The 18,570-nt window shown below is 49.2% G+C and overlaps 3 protein-coding genes across 5 annotated transcripts in view; 1 reads left to right on the top strand and 2 right to left on the bottom strand.

The window, feature by feature from the left end:
* Positions 1 to 829, bottom strand: part of TEX261 (testis expressed 261) — a 30,842-nt gene extending 30,013 nt beyond the window's left edge. Inside the window, exon 1 of the mRNA XM_022561309.3 lies at positions 383 to 829. Within this exon, the coding sequence (XP_022417017.2) occupies positions 383 to 814 (432 nt within the window). The 5' untranslated portion in view covers positions 815 to 829. The remainder of the gene's footprint in view (positions 1 to 382) is intronic.
* Positions 511 to 14,047, top strand: NAGK (N-acetylglucosamine kinase). 3 transcript variants are annotated; one of them, XM_089923029.1, is made up of 10 exons: positions 511 to 841; positions 2,566 to 2,716; positions 2,806 to 2,904; positions 3,730 to 3,871; positions 4,685 to 4,795; positions 5,498 to 5,610; positions 6,887 to 6,974; positions 7,965 to 8,062; positions 8,560 to 8,638; positions 10,050 to 14,047. In XM_089923029.1, the coding sequence occupies exons 1-10, from the start codon at positions 813 to 815 to the stop codon at positions 10,112 to 10,114; spliced, it is 975 nt and encodes a 324-aa protein (XP_089779155.1). In that variant the 5' UTR covers positions 511 to 812; the 3' UTR covers positions 10,115 to 14,047. The 3 variants fall into 3 exon arrangements, with proteins under 3 accessions (XP_089779155.1, XP_022417014.2, XP_022417015.1); XM_022561306.3 differs by lacking the exon at positions 10,050 to 14,047 and adding an exon at positions 9,301 to 9,627 and having other exon boundaries at positions 517 to 841; XM_022561307.3 differs by lacking the exon at positions 10,050 to 14,047 and adding an exon at positions 9,301 to 9,627 and having other exon boundaries at positions 521 to 841; positions 2,566 to 2,650.
* Positions 12,135 to 18,570, bottom strand: part of PAIP2B (poly(A) binding protein interacting protein 2B) — a 46,328-nt gene continuing 39,892 nt past the window's right edge. The window contains exon 4 of the mRNA XM_022561311.3: positions 12,135 to 18,444. Coding sequence (XP_022417019.1) covers positions 18,388 to 18,444 — 57 coding nt within the window. The 3' untranslated portion in view covers positions 12,135 to 18,387. The remainder of the gene's footprint in view (positions 18,445 to 18,570) is intronic.

Below are 18,570 nucleotides of genomic sequence, written 5' to 3'. Positions count from 1 at the left end.
TGTCTTGCCATAAAATATGAATTTTATTTCACAAACTGTATCTGCTAGTTCGCCTGGCAGTCTACAGCCCCCAAATACCCTCTACAAAGAACCCAATTTTCTTTGGAAAGTAGTGAAAGCTGAACTCTTTCATCTCTAGGCTTACAAGGACAGCCTGGGGGGCTTTCTCCTTTCCCAGCCTGCTTCTGGTTACTCCTGGTTACACATATTCACACAAGTCCAGTGTAAAGTCTTAGTGGGTGCTCGTGTGCCCACGGTGTGACTCTGCCATCGCCAGGCAGGTGTTGGGTTGAACAGTGCACTTTTTTAGGACTCCCAGTGGTCCCCTGGCTTCGTGCAGCTCCCCGATCCCACACCCCAGTGGGGGTCTGGCCAGGCGTACCTCACTGTCCTGTTTCACCCAGTCTACGTGGCTCCCACGCATTGCGCACGCGCGAGGCGGAGCTGCCAGCAACTTCCGGGCACTGAGGGGAAAGCAGTGCAACGGGGCTAGGGGGTCCGGCCCAAACACCCCTTCCTGGCTCCTCCGCTTGGGATCCCGTATCCATCTCCAGAAGCAGGACTCAGGAGGCGGGGAGGCGATCTGCAGGAGCCGCTGAGGACCGCACTCACCCAGCCCGGTGCCATAGCCAGACCAGTAGCCCTGAGGCTTGGGGCGGGCCACGGTGCCACGCCTCGCGCACGCGCACTGGGAGTCGGCTGGACCGCACGGACGTTCACGTGACGCGGGGCGGTGCCCAGCGGGCTGGAGGGCCGGGATCGCCGACAGGAGGGAAGCAAACGGCGGGATCCGCGGTGGCGGTAGCAGCAGCATGGCCGCGCTCTATGGGGGTGTAGAGGGGTGAGTGCGGTCCGGAGGAGGGAGTCCGGAAGGGGCGGCCTGGACCACTCTCTGGCCCGAGGGCGGGGCGGGAGGAAGCCCGTGGCCAGGTCGGCAGGCTGGTGACCTCCCACCTCAGTCAGGGTACGGCCACTTTGGGCTTTTGGGCTGCGGGGTCTTGTGGAGGAGGAGTGTGTGCCCGCGCGACGGTGCCCTTGCGCGCGCGGTCGTGTGCTTTGTGGGCACTGTGTGCCACAGCCACACCCCGGGGGGGGTCCTTTGTGTTTAGCGGCGGAACCACAGCCCTTTCTCCCACGAAAGACCCACTCCACGGTGCTCCGCTGGAGAAGCTTCTTTTTTCCATTCCCGCTCCGGAGAGAGTTTTGCAGAACAGGTGTCAGGTGTGAAGTTGCTGGACTGGGGGTCGGGAGCGGGGGTGTGGTGGAATCCCGGACAGTGATCTTTGCCGGAAGGTATCTGGGACCTAAAGCTGGGGGAGGCTGAAACTCCTCCATTCTTGGCACTCCAGGCTACTCACTCTAGATCCAACCCTCTGTTATTCTTGCTTATTTCCTGTTCGGAAGCTTGTCTGCAGGACTTTTTGTAATAGCTCTTCCCCTCGGTGTGACTATGGGCAAGAGTTTTGCCCTGTCTGGGCTTCAGTTACCACGTGTGTGAAGTGATAAGAGGGATGAACCGAATGATCGCTAAGTCCCCTGCATGTGGGCGTGGGTCCCCTGGGTGTGTCAAATCAGGGCACAGTAGAGGGTCTGAGCTAGGGCACTCACTTTTGAATCTGACATTGCATTACTTCAGTGGCAGTCACATTTCACTGCTGACTCATGGACCCCAAAGTCTTTTTTTTCACATGCATTGTTATGATTGATCTCCCTTGCCCTGTATTTATTGCACTGTTTTTTTTAAAAAAAAAAACCTACAGAAATTTGCGTTCAGCCCTGTTATATTCATGAGTAACATATGACCCATTTTTCCAGTTTGTCAAGAGGTTCTTTGGGACGATAATCTGCCACCTCATGCATTAACTACCCCTTGAAACTTCTTGTCATCTTTGAGTTTGATCAGCAGGTCTTCAGTGTCCTTTTGTGATATTCCTAAAAGTACTGATCAATAAAGAAACATACATCACACCACCACAGACCTCCCTCCAAACTACCATTTCTCCCAGTAATAAGCATTTGACCCTTTAGTTGCTTAAGCAGGTATTAACTCTTCCTGTCATCTGGCCAGCATTTCTCACAAGCGTGTCTTGAAAATCTTGGCAGCTGGAGCTGCTAAAGGCAGCCTTTAGCTATTGTGAGAGAAGCAGAGAGACGTGCCATTCTTTTTAGTCACGTTTACTGAGTGTTACCTGTGCCTGGAATGAGGGTAAATAAATGATCCAGAGCTTGACCCAGTGGAACTTGTAGTCTAGTGAGAGGCAGACAGGAAAACAGCTTAACGCACTTCTAATACAGAGGAGTCCATGGGGGCACTGACATGGCTGAACTAATGGAGCTATAGTGGTGGGCCACACATCGGAGGTTTCAAGGACGAGGTAATATATGAGTAGGGTCTTGCAGGAGCCCAGCAAACACCCAACCACAGAGGAGGGTTTGGGAATGGTGATTGGGCTTGCTGAAGCTGTCCCCCTCGCTCTGGGCTCTGCCTATGACAAGGACTGCACAAGTTTAGCTGTATCTGCAGGTTTTTCTGAGCAAGACTGAGTGCCCCCTTGTGTTCTGTAGGGGAGGCACACGATCCAAGGTCCTTTTACTCTCAGAGGATGGGCAGATCCTGGCAGAAGCGGATGGACTCAGCACAAACCACTGGGTAAAGGCCACACTGAGGGGACCAGTGGGCTTGACTGTGGTTTCATTCTCTGGAACTCCTGTTCAGGTGGGGGCTGGGGGCTCACTTGGCAGCCTGTAGGGGCGACAGAGGCCATGCAGGCCTTTGTAACTCCTCCTTCCCTTGACTGGGGCCAGCTGATCGGGACAGACAAGTGTGTGGAGAGGATCAACGAGATGGTGAACAGGGCCAAACGGAAAGCAGGGGTGGATCCTCTTGTTCCTCTACGAAGCCTGGTGAGTCTGGGTAGAGTTTGGGAATTAGGTCACAGCAACACTGAGACAGCGAGTTTGAACTAGATGAGTCCGATGACTGCAAAGGGAAAGGCCTTGAGGGCTTAGTCTCTGGTCTAGAAACTCACCTGATCACATCCACTCTTGTGGCTGCATTGTCACCTACAAGCCACAAGGATTGGAAGGGCACAGGGCTTTGGAGAGCCATGAGACCTCGCTTTGAATCCCAGCTTTGTCACTCAGCATCTGTGCTGTGTGACCCTAAGCAGGTTACTTACCTGCTCGAAGCCTCAGTTTCCTCGTTTGGAAAATACGGAAAACAGTAGCTACCTCAGAGTTGCTGGGATGGTAAAATGGCATGATACACCCCAAAGTGGTTTGCACAGAGCCTGACCCATAAGGTCTGATTAAATGTTACCTGTTATTCCTGGCTCAGCTTTCTCCCGAGTTGCTGTAGCTCCGGCTACTTCCTGGACGTATCCTCAGGGAGATGTCCTGCAGGCACAGCCAAACCCCACGCATTCTGAACCAAGCTTACCTCTCCTCGACTTGCTCCTCTGCCTGATTTTTTCTGTTAAGGGCACTGTTGTCCTCCCCAGCTCCTGACCTGGCATTGTTGAATCCTTCGTCTTGGCAGGGCTCAGTCCAGGTTCTTCTTGCAGCCGCAGCCTTCGATAAGGCACTGTGTGTGGCAGAGGGAGGACTGGGGCTTCATGAACAGGGTATGCCCAGCGGTAGCAAGCAGGGAGCAGATGTAGGAGGGGAGGGGGTCGAGAAAGGAGCTGGGTCTGGGGCGCTGCTTGCTCGTTCACCTCCCGCGTGGCCTAGGGCCTATCCCTGAGCGGTGGGGATCAGGAGGACGCGGTGAGGATCCTGATGGAGGAGCTGAGGGACCGATTTCCCTACCTGAGCGAAAGCTACTTAATCACCACTGACGCCGCCGGCTCCATCGCCACAGCTACGCCGGATGGTGAGGAGGTGGAGGGCGGGGTGAGGTTGAGAACCGGTTTTCCTGGGGAAGCCCCTTAGATTTAGCTGGCAGAAGTTGACTAGTAAATACCTGGGAGGCAGCCTTCATCACAGCCCCTGCTCCCTTCATTAGCTGAGGTTTGCCAGAGCAGGCACTGGACAGAAGGAGGGAGGGCAGGAAGGGTGTCTTGATGGGAAGCAAGAAAGGAGCCCAACATGAGACTCCGTTGCAGAGGAGGGAGCCCCTGGGCAGTGCAGGGACGAAGCTGGCTGGAGAAAGCAGCAAGTGCTGAAAAGACAATGGGAGGAACTCTGTGACGGGAGTATAAGAAGTGATGGTATCGTGAGATTGGCATTTGAATCTCAGCTCCTGTTTTGCCAGCTATACCATCTTGGAGAAGTTATGGAACGCTCTGAGTTTCAATTTCCTTATCTATAAAATGGGGGTAATTGTATTCAGAAGGTGGTTTAGGGTACTGAATGAGTATCACTGTGTGAATAGGGTCTGACACAATCCCTGGCACATGGTAGGGACTCAGTAAAGCAGGTAGTCACTTGAAGGCTGGCTGGGCAAGGAGACCCAGACTCGTGTGCCTCTCTGTTCCCTAGAGAAGGGCACTATGTGATTGGAGTTTCTCTGAGACCCAGGCCCTCCACCTTCAGGCAGGAAACTAGCTGGGCTCGGTTTTCTCTACAAAACTGGGTGGTGATCCCTTTGCTTGGGGCTGGTTTCTGTCCTTTCTTTCCTCAGTCAGAAGCTGTGTGCTCTGTGCAGGGCCTCGGCCACACTGAGTCTCCTGTGCCCTTTCCCCAGGTGGGATCGTGCTCATCTCTGGGACAGGTTCCAACTGCAGGCTCATCAACCCCGATGGCTCTGACAGCGGCTGTGGTGGCTGGGGCCACATGATGGGAGATGAGGGCTCAGGTGAGCTCACGCCGACTGGGCCTGGCTCAGGGTCCTGGACCGTTCACTTCCTGCAGCTCCCCATCTTCCTCTCCCCTCCCCTCAGCCTGCTGACCCCCTGGGGCTCCCTGGGGAGAGCGCCTGAATCTGAGTCCAAGATAATGACTAAGAGATCTAGAGATGCAAATGCCGGACTACTGGCTGGCCGTGCTCTTCAGCAGTGATTTGCACCCAGGACTCAGATTCATGCCTCAGCATAATAGCCGTTGCCTACCCGTGTTGACTTTTGGAGTCCTTAGGAGGGAATTGACACTGTGAAGGTTAAGGCCATAGATGTCAGGAAGTGCTGTACCAGTCTGCTAGTGGGAAGGGGGTCTAGAAGCTCCTCCCACCATCACCTCTTCATAGGTAGCAGGTGGACATTTTCATAAGGGCCCTTAGGGTCCAGCTCCTGGCCGTGACTCTCGTGGTTTGGGTGGCAGCTGACTGACCTCGTCTTTACATGGGGATGGGAGCTGATGTGACGCAGCTTCACCTGTTCAGTCTTCCCCCTCCAGCTTTCCCTTACGTGGATCAGTCAGATATGGTTTAATTAGAGGACCCCAGGCTGGGAATTGGGGCACCTAATTCTCTGTAATACTCAACCCTGTCTAGGTGTGAGTTTCCTTCCCTGTGAACTCGGGGAGATTGCCCCATCTTCTTAGCCCTTTCTGCTCTCTGCAGCCTACTGGATTGCACACCAAGCAGTGAAAATAGTGTTTGACTCCATCGACAACCTAGAGGCGGCGCCTCATGACATTGGCTATGTCAAACAGGCCATGTTCAACTATTTCCAGGTACTTCCTCTGCCCCTGGTAAACATGCATACCTGGGATAGGGCAGCGGGAGACCGAGCAGGAGTGAATTCAGGAGAGGGACTGGGTGGGCCCGGGGAAGTCGGGGTGAATTGTTTGTCAGAGCTGGAGGATGGAGAAGTCGTCTGTGAGCACCGGATTCAGAATGAGGTGGGCATGCATTCCCCGCATGAGGAGAGGGTAGGTTGCGGACAGGCTGGACTTCATCCTTGGGCAGCTAGACTCTGCGGCGAGTTGAAGGCAGATGCCGTTTAGGCTGAAGTGAGAGGTGCAGGGTGAGATCAGGAGACAGTGCACACAGACACAGGGACAGCAGGTGAAGTCTGAACAGGTATGTTGGCCAGTGAGCTGCCTCTGGCTGTATGGGTCAGGGAGGAGAGCCTGTTAAAGAGGGGCAGGGAGAGTTCTTGGGAGGGTACAGCTTCCCACCCAGGGAGGGCATCAGGGATTGACTGCCCTCCTTGTCTGGGCTGTGCTCATTTGTAGTGGGTTAGGAAACAGCTGCCTTTAGCTGCACCAGAGGTGGAGGCCGAGAGAGGAGAAGGCAAGTAAGTTTATTTGAGAGACATCTCTCTGGCTGAGGGCCACTTAGGCGAGCTGACTCAGCAGATTGGTTCTGAACACCACTAATATGTCTACTGCTCCCTCTCTTATTGTTTAGTCATTAAGACATTAGAAAGATTAAATGACAAAGTATGTATGACATGCTTAATATGTTGCCACAGATGCTCAGATTTTAGCCCCCCACGCCCTCTTCCATTTTAGTAACGTATTCTAGGGAATCTCTGGTTCTTGGGACCTTCAGAGGCGTTACAGGTGTGTAAGGTAGTTGAGGTAGAAGATGCACTTTATGTGGTGAAATAAGTGTGGGAGAAACAAATCAATTTTGACTTCTCAGAGCCTTTGATCTGCATTGTGACTCTTAAGGGAGAGGTGCAATGAGCAGTAGTGGTTAGATTCCTTCGACAAAGAAATCTTTTCAAGAGCACCTCAAGGAGCTGCAGAAGACTCTTTGGTGAGCGCAGGTCTGGGCTCTGTGTTGCGTCCAGGCTAACCTCTAAAGAGCAGTAGAGGCCATGCTGGGGAAAACATAACTTTTCTCAAATGAGAAATCTCAAATCCTTGTACTCTAGAGCTTAAACAAATATTATTCCAGCTTTTCAAACAGTAGAGACATCAGGAAGGCCAACTGGGTGGGCAGACTGGGAATTTTCCTTTGCTTCTGATGACTGTCTTGTGCCTTTTCTGTGTCTCTCAGGTGCCAGATCGGCTAGGAATCCTCACCCACCTGTATAGGGACTTTGATAAATGCAGGTTTGCTGGGTTTTGCCGGAAAGTTGCAGAAGGTACTGGAGATGGGGTAGGGTTTTATCTGACTTTGTTCTGCAAAGACCTCCCTAATTGGAGGGTGGAGCAGGGTTCAGATGGGGATTGGAAGCCAATTTCCCTTTGACCAAGTGCCGTCAGTTTTCTGCCACCGTGGGCCTTGGTACTGGTGAGCCTTGAGGTGGAGACAGAAGGACACGCAGGTTGTACTGCCAGTCGTTTTATATTACCTGTTTCTCTTCGTGACAGCTGTCACGGCTTGTGCAGGCTGTATGTCTATTTCTGAGAAATTTATGAAGCAGTTATCCTTTGGGCAGATCTATAACTTTCTTTTTTAACGAGTGATACCCAGAGGCCTAGGGAATCACGGAGCGGTTAGGCGTATTTGGTTGGGTTTCAGGAGGAGCTGAACCATAGGGCTTGTTCGTCTGCACGTTGCTTTTGCTCCAGTGTGCGGTCCATGTTCCCTTACTTTGGATTCCTGAAGCCTCAGGGCATTGTAGGGCCCTCTTAGCTCCTGCTGGTCTGAGGCCCTTTCAGAGCAGAGCTAGGAAGGGGCTGGGCTGACTAACAGCAGACTGTTGGAGGCGGGTGGGCAGCCCCGAGAGGAGCACCAGCCAGCTGTTCAAGTAGGGTCCTGGGTCCCCAGAGCAGAGAGACCTTCGGGGACAGACTGAATAACAGTGTAAGTTGGAGTACAGACCAGGTGCCAGTGTTTTCCCCAGCGGGGCTGCCCTTCTTGAGTGCCTGGAGTGAGCCACCTCTGTCCAGGACACCCTTCCTAGGATGAAAGTAGCTGGCGGGGGCTGGTGGGTAAGGATGAGAGGCAGCTCTGGAGGCTGGCTTACCCACACGCCGTGAGGTGAGCATCTGTTCCTGGTTGAGACCTCTGCTAGCCATCGTACTCGCACTGCACTGTTGCTGCCCTGCGACAGAGAGAGAAAGAGAGTAACTGAGGACCGGAGCCTCCCTGGCTATTCACCCACTCCATTCCTTCCTCCCTACCCCAGGTGCTCAGCAGGGAGATCCCCTTTCCCGTTACATCTTCAGGAAGGCTGGGGAGATGCTGGGCAGACACGTTGTGGCAGTGTTGCCTGAGATTGACCCGGTGAGTTGAAGGGGGGAAGTGGAGTCTGGGGAGCTGCTGGGCCAGACTCGGCCCTTTCCCATTAGAATGAGACTGTCCCACCAAACTGTAAACTGGATACGATTTTAAAGGAACTTAGGGTATGAGAAAAATTCTGCAGGAAGTCTATAACACAAAAAAGTTCTTTGGGTCAGTGCCCTCCCTCATCCGTGTTTATATATAGCAGATTGGCTTACTGTGGTATATGTACTGTCCCCTTTCTTTCAGTCCTGCTTCTGTCCATTTCCTTCCCTTCTCTTTTCTTCCTCTGTGTTGCTGCTTAACTCTTTTTTCTCTTCCGTTCTCTACCTTGCCTTTATGAATCTATTTTTCTCCCTTTTTTTTTCTTTTGAGTCCACCTTCTGGTTCTCAGCTAGAGGGAGAGTGACTGGGATAGGTTGGGCTAGTCTTAACGAACTTCCCCCTCTGGCACTGGAGAGGCTTGGTTGCCCCCAGTATCCATTTCTGCTCTCCTCCAGGTCTTGTTCCAAGGGGAGATTGGCCTCCCCATCCTGTGTGTGGGCTCTGTGTGGAAGAGCTGGGAGCTGCTGAAGGAAGGTGAGTATAGGATGGGAGGCAGATTGAGACAGGCAAGGGCAAAAGATGGGGCTGGAAAGGGGGTGGCCTGGGAAAACAGCCTGCCCTGGGGAGGACTTGGGACCCGGGCCCTGAGGCCTGGACAGGCAGGCCACAGATGTCTCCGACCAAGACCCTCATCCTTCACTCTTCCAGGGAGCCCTTTTACAATGTCCCATCCAGCTTCCTTGCACTCTTAGAAAGACATTCTCTTCCAAAGGATTTATTAAATAGGCACCACCTTTTAAAAATTAAAGACAAATCTAACTTGAAATTGGAGCTTCTGACCAGCATGTGGTGACATCCCAGTCACCATAATCCTAGCTAGAAGGAAAGAAATGTGCCTTCTGCAATCTTGCAGCTTGTTTCAGGTGGCTGTGTGGTTTCCATTAGATACTCTGAAGTAGCTCCAGGATCCCTGATGCTAGCTAGGAACCCCCGGGAGGCATCGGGGGCTGGGGGCCTCGGGCTCCAGTGCCCCACAGCCGTTACTGGACTCACGCACCCTGGTGCAACCATCTGTTAGGGATTTGGCATGTGGGACCTCCACAGGATGCCTCAGCGCCTGGGCCTCTTCTTTCCCTCCCTCTGTCCCCACCTTCTCCCTGGTCTCTCACCTCCATCCTCTACATTCTTTCCTCCAGGTTTCCTTTTGGCGCTGACCCAGGGCAGAGAGATCCAGGCTCAGAACTCCTTCTCCAGCTTCACCCTGTTGAAGCTACGGCACTCCTCTGCCCTGGGCGGGGCCAGCCTAGGGGCCAGGCACATCGGGCACCTCCTCCCCATGGACTACAGCGTCAATGCCATTGCCTTCTACTCCTACACCTTCTCCTAGGGGGCTGGCCCTGGCTCCACCCCCTCCAAGCCCAGTGGACATTGGGTGCTGGAAGGCAGGAGGCTTTTTCTCCTTTTCCTTTTCTTTTTTTTGAAAAAGAAACATACAGAAGAAAATAAACGCACTTTACCCACTCCCCAGTTGGATTGTGTTATCAAGTACGTTTGCCGTGTACATCCTCAGCTCACCTGCCAGCAGGTATCCCAGAGGGCTCAGAGATGGTTTTAGCCCGGGGTTTAAAGCCCCACCCCCAGATGCTTGGCCTGTGGTCTGCAATCTGCTCGCCACACGGTTAGGCAGATAACCTGTGTGCTGCCCCTGCCCACCACGTTAGATACTTATGCCAAGTGGCTGCCAGTTAACTTCTCCAGTCAAAGGTAAGGGTCAAGATTGCTGCCTGACCATTTTTAGTGGAACCAAGTGTTGTCCATGGAGAACATCACCAGCAATAACCTTAGCTATATCACACCCTCTCTTGATAGTCCCAGTAGGATTTAGGGGACAGGGTACAATTCTAATCTGGGAGAATTTTTACCTCACTGGATTTGGTACTTACAGGTGAACAGCACATTTTGCAGCTTTTCTGCATGAATGAGCTCTTAAGAAGTTGTGAGGATGGCTGATATCCAAGAAGGCCAACTAGACACAACTAGGCAGCCTACGTGTTCCTGGTGACTGCTGGCCTGGCTCTGGTTACAGGATGACACTGTTGTGTGGCAGCGGGAATGATGAACATCAGTGAGGAGCAGACATGATTTCCTGTCCTCTGGATACTGCAGTTGGATTGGTCAAGACAAGCCCAGAGCTTCCTGTTCTGCCCGTGCTGCTTGGCGAAGACTGAAGCCAGAGTCTCGATCCACAGTGGCTGCCTCTCCAGGTGTCTGGAGTGTAAGCTGTTAGAGGCATGGGTCATGTCCTGAACGTCAGTTCTCAAACTGCTGTGCGTCAGTTATTCACGAGCTTGTTTTAAACTCAGGTTTCTATTTTTTCCCCCTTCCATAAGGTGTCTGATTCATTAGGTCAAGGATGAGATGAGATGGGGAATTTTCATTTCTACCAAATACCCTGGGTAATTTCTGCTGCAGAGGTCCAGGATCTGCACTTGAGGGAGCTCTACCCAATAACTTTGGAGCTCTGATTAGGCTCTCAACGGGGTCTTGAATACTTGTTTCCCAAGTCAGATGACACTTATTTCACTGTCTAGAACACAACGGTAGCGGCTCTTGTCCCATCAGCTCTAGCTCAACACAACAATAAGAACTCAAGACAAGTCCCTTCTGAAGGGACAGCCAGCCCTCTTCACATCTAGGTATGGCCCAGACCACTGGGGTGAGCTCTCAGCAAGTCACCAGTACATCATCAGCTAAAAAGCTTGCAAGGAGTCAGGGACACAGCAGAGTGCCTTTGCTCCATCTCAGTCCTAATAACGCTTACTGATGAGTGGTGAACTTTGGAGAAGTCTTTTCACGTGATCTCAGGACCAGGATCAAGCAGTACTTCGGATTTATAATCTAAAACTATTGGTGAAGAGTTTAAAAAGAGATATTTATGGGCTTGTGGCGCAGTGGTTGAGAGTCCGCCTGCCGATGCAGGGGACGCGAGTTCGTGCCCCGGTCCGGGAGGATCCCGCATGCTGCGGAGCGGCTGGGCCCGTGAGCTGTGGCCGCTGAACCTGCGCGTCCGGAGCCTGTGCTCCGCAACGGGAGAGGCCACAACAGTGAGAGGCCCGCGTACCACAAAAAAAAAAGATATTTATGTTCTTCAGGGTACAGCCATCACTTCCTTACCATTGTCCAGGCTCTACTATTCCAGATGGACAGTGGAGGGCTTAGAGCACAGCTTGACTGACTTTCTAGTGCCAGCTCATAAGTATTCACTAAATATTAGTTGAAAAACTGAAGGCAATGTTAAACTGCACAAGGTCACTTTGTGTTCCTTTTTCCTTTGATCAAAGGAGATGTGACGGGGTAGCTTATTCTCCAGTTAGGCTCTGTTACACAGAGGTTGCAGTGCAGGTCATAAGTGATTTTTGATGAGATTCTCCCCCTTTAATTTTAAACTTTATAATCTCCTTCACTAATAAGATATCAGGAGCAATTAATGGGATTCTGCACTGCCAAGGCATTAAATATGTATGTATTCATCTCATCTGAGCTTGTAACAGCCAAACAGGAGAGCTGGGAACAAGAACTGGACTTGAAGAGGCCGGCACTGCCTTCGTCTACCTGTGTGATCTCGTGGACAGCACGGCCTCATCTGCGCCATCCGCTCAGCAAATGTTCACTGAATGTCTTCTAGCTGTGATGAGTGCTCTAAGGATTTTTAATATAAGGATTAAAAATGAGTATACCGTTACACCTTATACCAACAGAAGGCTGGTAAAAATTTAGGGACTATACCGCTTACAATACTGCACTTCTCTTTAATGGACTTTAGTTTAATGAAGATTTTAAGTGAATGAATACACCATTCATGTCTGTAAGGCTGTGAATAGTTAGGCCCTGTATAGACACAACTCTCTCAAAAAGCTGTAAATAGGCAAGTCAGCTCAGATTTTTTTAAACCTGATTGTAGGAAGGAGGCAAATAAAAGCACTCAAAACAAAACCCATTGGCTGTGGTCTGGTCCCATGATCTTTTTACGATAAAGCCCCTCGGAGAATCATTGGGAGATTCAAGCTAGGTGTAAACCGAGTAAGAGTTACCAGACTAACCAACCTCCACAAGAGCAAGGATGATGTCTGCCTGTTAACTCCAGCAGCGCTGGTACCCAGGACAATGCTTGGTACCTAGCAGGTTCTCAAACTTGTTCAGTAGTTGAAAGGCAGATACAGAAGCCCTTTACTTGTTTTCTAGATGAGTCAGTTTTCCCCAGGAACAGGAAAATAGCAGCTATCCAATTGCCCTTCAAACCCAAGGATTTCCTGTTACCGCCTCTGTTCAAAGCCACACACATTATTGCCACTATCACTACCATGTATTAAGTGCCTATCATATGCCAGGCAGTATTTTGAAATTAAATTTGGTCTAATTTTCACAATAGCCCCCAGGAGGAAGGTGTCACACCTTTACCAATAAACAGGTTCAGGCCAAAGGCACAAAGTGGTGGAGGTGGGATTCACTCAGGTCTGTGACTTCCAACACAATGCTTGCACTACTTTGCAACACCATTTAGAATGGAAAATTAGGCAACTAAAACTGTGATCCACGTTGAGACAAAATCAAACACATACCACACATACGGCCCCTTGTAGCATGATATAATGACCCAACTGTAGGAAAAAGGGTACCACTGCCAGCAAATGCATTTTATTCTCATTTTAATGAGATTTTCAACAGCTGCCATTTGGTTTGTATAGCAAATTTTTAAAAAAGTAACTTTTTTCCATTTTTGATATTCTTATGAAAAGTATTTTCTTCAATTTTAAAGTCCTGCCCCTCCCCCAAAGTATTAATAACTACCATGTGATGTGTATTTAGGGAAAAAAAAGGAACAAAAACAGCTTTTAAAACACTTGAGAAATAGGGATAAAGGTCCAAAGTCCAGGCCTGGGCCTGCTGGAGGTGCTGAGCTGCCCTGGCACGCTCGGCGCTTCACCGTCCACAACAGCAGATGCGTGGGCCGTGCACAGACCCGCTGGGATGTACCGCAAAGTCCACTCCCTTTCTGCTCCTGACCGCCTCTGCTGGCTGGCCTCTTTCCTTCCAAATTGGTCTAACAAAGGCAGCACGGTCTTTAACACATGTTCCGCTTTGCAATGGAGACGACGCTATTGAGCACGTTCTGAGATTCCTCCATTTTGTCGGGGAGGAAAACATATTCAACACAGTATTGATGGTTTCACTTTCTTGTCCACTCAAACACATGCTCATCAACTTATTAAGCTAATTATCAGATGCTTCAGAAGCCCGATGTGTAGACAGCACAGAAGTTTCATGTAAAAAGGAAGTTGCAAAATTATAAAAGTTTCTGCAGCAGGTCAGGCTCCTCGCGGAGCTTCTGATGACGAAGCTGGTTCTGATAGGCAGTCCCTTTGACATGCGCAGCAGCCCCGCCAGGAGCCCTATGTTCTCAGGGTTCCATTTAGACCAGGAGGTTGAAATCCAATTTTAAAAGACCCCCTGGTGACGAAACGTATACCCATCGATGGAATATTATTTAGCAATAAAAAAGGAACAAACTACTAACACAAGTTATGTCATGGGTGAACCTCGAAAATATATGTAACTGAAAAAAGCCAGATACAAGAGACCACATTTTGTGTGATTTCATTGAGATGATGTCCAGAAAAGGCAAATTTATAGCTACAGAAAGATTAGTGATTCCCTAGAGCTAGGAACAGGTATTATCATGTAAATAGGCATGAAGGATCTTATTGAGGGGGATGAAAATGTTCTAAAACTGAGAACTGTATGGCTGTGCCACTGAGGAAAGTTACTAAAATCACTGAATTGTACACTTGAAATGGGTGAACTTTATGTTATGTAAAATATGCCTCAATAAAGTTGTTTAAAAAAAAAAGTCCCTGTCTCGCAAACCACCCGTCAAGCATTAAACATTTCTGAAGGCTCACAATCAACAGGACAGGATTATCAATTAGTGTTGAGTTACAGAGTGAAAACATTGTACTCTTTTATAGTACATAGCCTAGAATGTTTCTTTACTATTTATAATATTAAAAGGTAGCCAGTAAGAAGGTAGGATTGGGGAAGAAAACTCAGCAGACCTCACAAATGAGACTCCTAGTAACAAAATCTAAAGGGGCTTTTTCTTTTAAAATAAAGATGGTGCATCTGTCCCTTTGTAGATTTATCTTCTGTCCCCTGGGGTAGGGTGGTGAATCACTTGGCTAACGCCCCATAGAGATCAGGGTACTCAGCTGTCCTATTTGTATGAACCCCCCTAAAATCTCGACTGGGGACAGCAGTGGGGGGCTGGGCAGTGAGGGCAGAGGCCAAGTAACAAGCAGGAAACTTGAGTGTTTCCTTGGGTCAGCCTCCTATTCCCCTGTCCTTTGTCACTAATTGCAGATTCAAGATGGGAGAAATAAAGACAGAAGATTAAAAACAAATGGGGGAAAATAAAAACCGTACAAAATTGTGATGAAATTCACAAGGCAGCAGAGCACTGGCTGCAGAAAAGTACTCTGCATACTACCCAGGGACCAGGAGAACTAATGATCTCTGAGAGGGGAAACGATTCACATGGGTAACCGTGGGCAGAGGTAGGAGGAGACCAAGGTTCCTGATGCTCACCAGATCCCAGTCAACCCTCCTGTTCTCTCCATCAACTTCCCAAACTAACGAGGTCTACATTTATCCCGGGGGAGAGTGGCTAGGAATACACAGTCTTTCCCAAAAGGTGCCCGTCTCCAAATCTTGGTCAAATTTGTCAGGTCTCTGCCTGAACCCATACATCAGCATAACCTAACCAAGTAACATTATTAACCCGTGATGCCAGGACCCTTATTGAAGAACACTTGCCCCCTCCCATCTCAGGAGTGTAGATTCCTGGGCTCCTGATGTTTCTACATGGGCTTTGCAGCAGCACCAATGCAAGAAGATTCAGTCAAGCTGTTTCCTTTGGCTACTTCTTCACACAACTTTCCCGACATATATTAATTTCTACTCTGAAGTCAGAGTGTTTGACTCACCTCCTTACTTCCCAGCATCTTCAAAATCAAGACAGAACTTTGACATTAGAGCAATACACAATTTGAAAAATGCTGATTACCTCTAAAAACATTTTAAAGTTATAATTAGCATTGTAACCTTAATTAATGGGACCCCAGCTGTTTTGACTTTGGAAACTAAAGGTGCTGCAAAGGTCCAGCCTTTTCCTTGCAATCTTTTCGGGTTTGACCTTATGTGATCCCCGAAAGTCAACTGCCGCAGTCAGAAACTGCTCCAAAGACCCAAAGGTGCAGGTGCTCAGGCCTAGGCTGTATCTATCAAGTTTTCTGCTGCAGTTCAAAGGGCAGGAGAAAATAAAAGGTATTTCTTTTGTTTTTTACCCCTTGAAGAGCAGGAGATAAAATCATTTTCATTTTGGAGTTTTAGAGTCCAATAATCACAAAATCAGTCACTAATAAACTAACACCGGGACCAGCCAGAATTGGCAATTGTTGAAAATACATATTCTGTTTCTATACTTAAACTTCTAGTTGCCAATTAAAAAAACTTAGAGTAGTGGCTTAAGTTCAATATCAAAATCATCACTTATAATACCAGCCTCATCCTTAAAAGGTAAAGGTGTCTAGTTTGGCTTGCACCCAGAACCTCTCCTATGAGGAAAAGTCTGAGATAGAGGTTCCCAGCCTTTCCCCAGTGAAGATCCAATAAGACCCACACGCATTTCCTGTTAAGGAGTTGGCAAACTCTGACTATAGCTGGGCCTGTGGTCTGGGTGACAATTGTGCTCCCACCTCACAACATAAAATAGATGGAGAAAAAGGTCACGCTGCAAGAGGAACCACTGGGAAGCACAAACCTACACATTAAGAAGGGGGTCACACTGCTAGCTGCTTCCTGATCTTGAGTCAGCGCACTGTGTCTGAGTGGCACTGGAATGGCCAGCCCTCAGGTTCCACTGCTTGGCTGGAAGGAAGATTTCTTAGTCCTGACCAAATATGCCTTGTGCAACCACGCTGACATCCTAGATGAAACCCCACAGCAGATGGGAAAACAAGCCCTTTGAACTACACCTAATACCTTAGCCTATCCTGGTGTCAGAAGGGCAAGCCTGCTTCAGGATGAAGAAACGGCTCCATCTGGATCCCTGTAGGACTTCCCAGACCAGGAGCCACACAAGAATCCATGGTGCTCTTTGTGATGGAGACACCACGGTCTAGACAATGGCTCTTTCTGCAATCCCAACACATTTCCAACAGCCTTCAGAATTCTGAGCTTGGACAAGTTAATGCAGATTGAAGGAGGAAAAGCGGCCCTGGAAGAAAGAGACCTCTATTTCCACACTTCCTAGGTCCTCTCCTTATTATAGGCAACAATTCCAGCTGAAAGCTGAAGCTGGAATTGAGACATTTCTTTATTCGTAGCCCTGCCTGAAAACGAGTTAAGAGTTCCATTCTCTCGAGGTAGAGACTTTGGGAATTCATGAGCACATCTGACAATACGAGCTCCCTAAACTACTCTCCTATGACATGTGACCTAACAAGGAAGGGCATTTTTCAAATGATGCCATCCTAAAGGCTCAAACAAGGAAAAGATGTGGGTTCATATTTTCAATCTGACATAAACCTGTGGCTGTTCAAAAAGTCAACAAGGGACCTCATAAGAAAAAGGAGAAATTCTTAAATTTTCCAAACCCTAGTCCATTCCTTCCAACCTCTGTCCCACATCCACATACTGAATTTACACAGACTTTATTTCAAGTTACATGATGTTTTCCTGACAGGCCTATCACACAAGACAGTGGCAGTCATACAGAAGCCACTGTCCTCTTCAGGCCCCTGCAAGTCCTTGCCCGTCCTGGGAGAACGGCCAGGACTGGACATGCTCTCTTTTAGACCTGACTCTCCCACCGACTTCTCTAGCACACAAAGGCAGCTCCTGGGCCAAGTTTAGTTCCTTATGAGTATCAACAACGACAACAAAAACCCCTGTGACTCGTGGGCAGGAAAGGAACACACCCAGAAAGTCCAACCTAGAAAACTCAAAAACCTGGGTATGTGGGAACAGCAAAATTTTATAACTGCCACAACTGTCCTGGTGGGTCACACAGTCACAGGGTCAAACGCGACTCGCTCTCCTAGGCTTTTTTGGAGTTCTTCTGCATAATTCTGTAAGGTGGGAAGAAGCATCCAAACTGTGAACTGAGCTCCTTGCTAGTGTCCTGAAAAATACATTGACTTGTGAAAGTGCACAAACCTTTCTAAGGAAAGTAAGGTACCAGGTGGACCAAGTCCTCATGGGGCTGGAAAAAAACTGTCAAAATAAATTTAAGACATAACTAAGAGGATTCAAGGATGACTTCTCCAGGCTGACGCTGATGGCCAGCACCACATGCCTCTCGTACACCTTTGGTAACATTACCTTTTCTCAAAAACAGAGTAGGGTTGGGGTGGAGGGGAGACAGGGGACTAGACACCATGAGACGAAATGGCAAATCCACTCTAGTGCTCTTTTACCTTGTAAATTTTGAGTCTGATGGTAGCTGTAAACAGAGGCTTAAGAGTAGGCCAACAGTAACTGAACGGCTCAGGTGACAATCACCATCCCAGTCCTCTCCTGCTTTACAACTTTCATCAACCAGATGGCTGATGAAAGTTGCTCCTATTGGTTTCCAGTACTTTAAGCCTGTGTTTTCTTGAATGGGGTTCAGGCAGGGAGACATGGGCTCAGCAGGCCACTGGTAATCCCAGCTCATCACAGGAAACGCCCAGGGATCACGGAGCTGTGCATTCTGGTTTACAATACCTGCTTCTTCCACTCATCCCTCTTCCCATCCAGCTTAACAGACTGAGTAAGTAGTGCTCCAGGTGTTCATTGCCCTTGGTAAGTATACAGCAGAGCGGGAAGGGCATGCTTAAACACCCAGATTTTCTTGGTCAGCTTATTTTGTTTAAACACATACAGCAGAACATTCCTGACGGAGGGGGGGGGGGCGGGAACTGCAATTTCCCTAAATCAAAAAGCTAATAATAATAGGAAATTGCTCCAAATGAAAGTCAGTAGAACAAAAGAGAAATACTCAGAGGCTTGTAGAGAAAGACTGAGCACATTAGTTACTCCAATCACAGTGTCGAGTTAAACCACTGTCCCCTTTCCCCGCTGTGCACCCCTTGCCCATCCCGCCCCCCTCTTCAGCTCCGCCTTTTTGTGCAGCGTTGTCCCCAGATGTGGGGACGTACAAGTTCTCCTCAAAGCTTTCTGTCAGCTCAGTACTTCACTCCTGGAATAAATTCCTTGGCATCCGGGTTCAGGTTACTTTTGCTCTGAAATAAGAACCAAGAGATAATAAATGCCAAGGCAAGCTGTACTTTAAAACGTATTTTTCCTTGCTTCCGTTATTACCAGTACCTTCCTCTCAGCCTCAAGGAGAGAAAAAATAGAATTCCTTG

This window comes from Delphinapterus leucas, chromosome 13 (assembly GCF_059928025.1).
Source record: "Delphinapterus leucas isolate spDelLeu-1000000601 "Yukka" chromosome 13, BTC_Dleu_Yukka2, whole genome shotgun sequence".
NCBI lineage: Eukaryota > Metazoa > Chordata > Mammalia > Artiodactyla > Monodontidae > Delphinapterus > Delphinapterus leucas.
Note: the sequence above shows the minus strand (reverse complement) of the source record. Positions and strands in the feature narration are given on the sequence as shown.

What these genes read in the sequence shown, in the direction of transcription:
- NAGK (XM_022561306.3), top strand. Translation starts at nt 813, where the DNA reads ATGGCCGCGCTCTATGGGGGTGTAGAGGG. An exon ending in GATGGGAGATGAGGGCTCAG is followed by an intron (nt 4,796 to 5,497) that starts GTGAGCTCACGC and finishes TGCTCTCTGCAG; the next exon opens with CCTACTGGATTGCACACCAA. An exon ending in TGTTGCCTGAGATTGACCCG is followed by an intron (nt 8,063 to 8,559) that starts GTGAGTTGAAGG and finishes GCTCTCCTCCAG; the next exon opens with GTCTTGTTCCAAGGGGAGAT.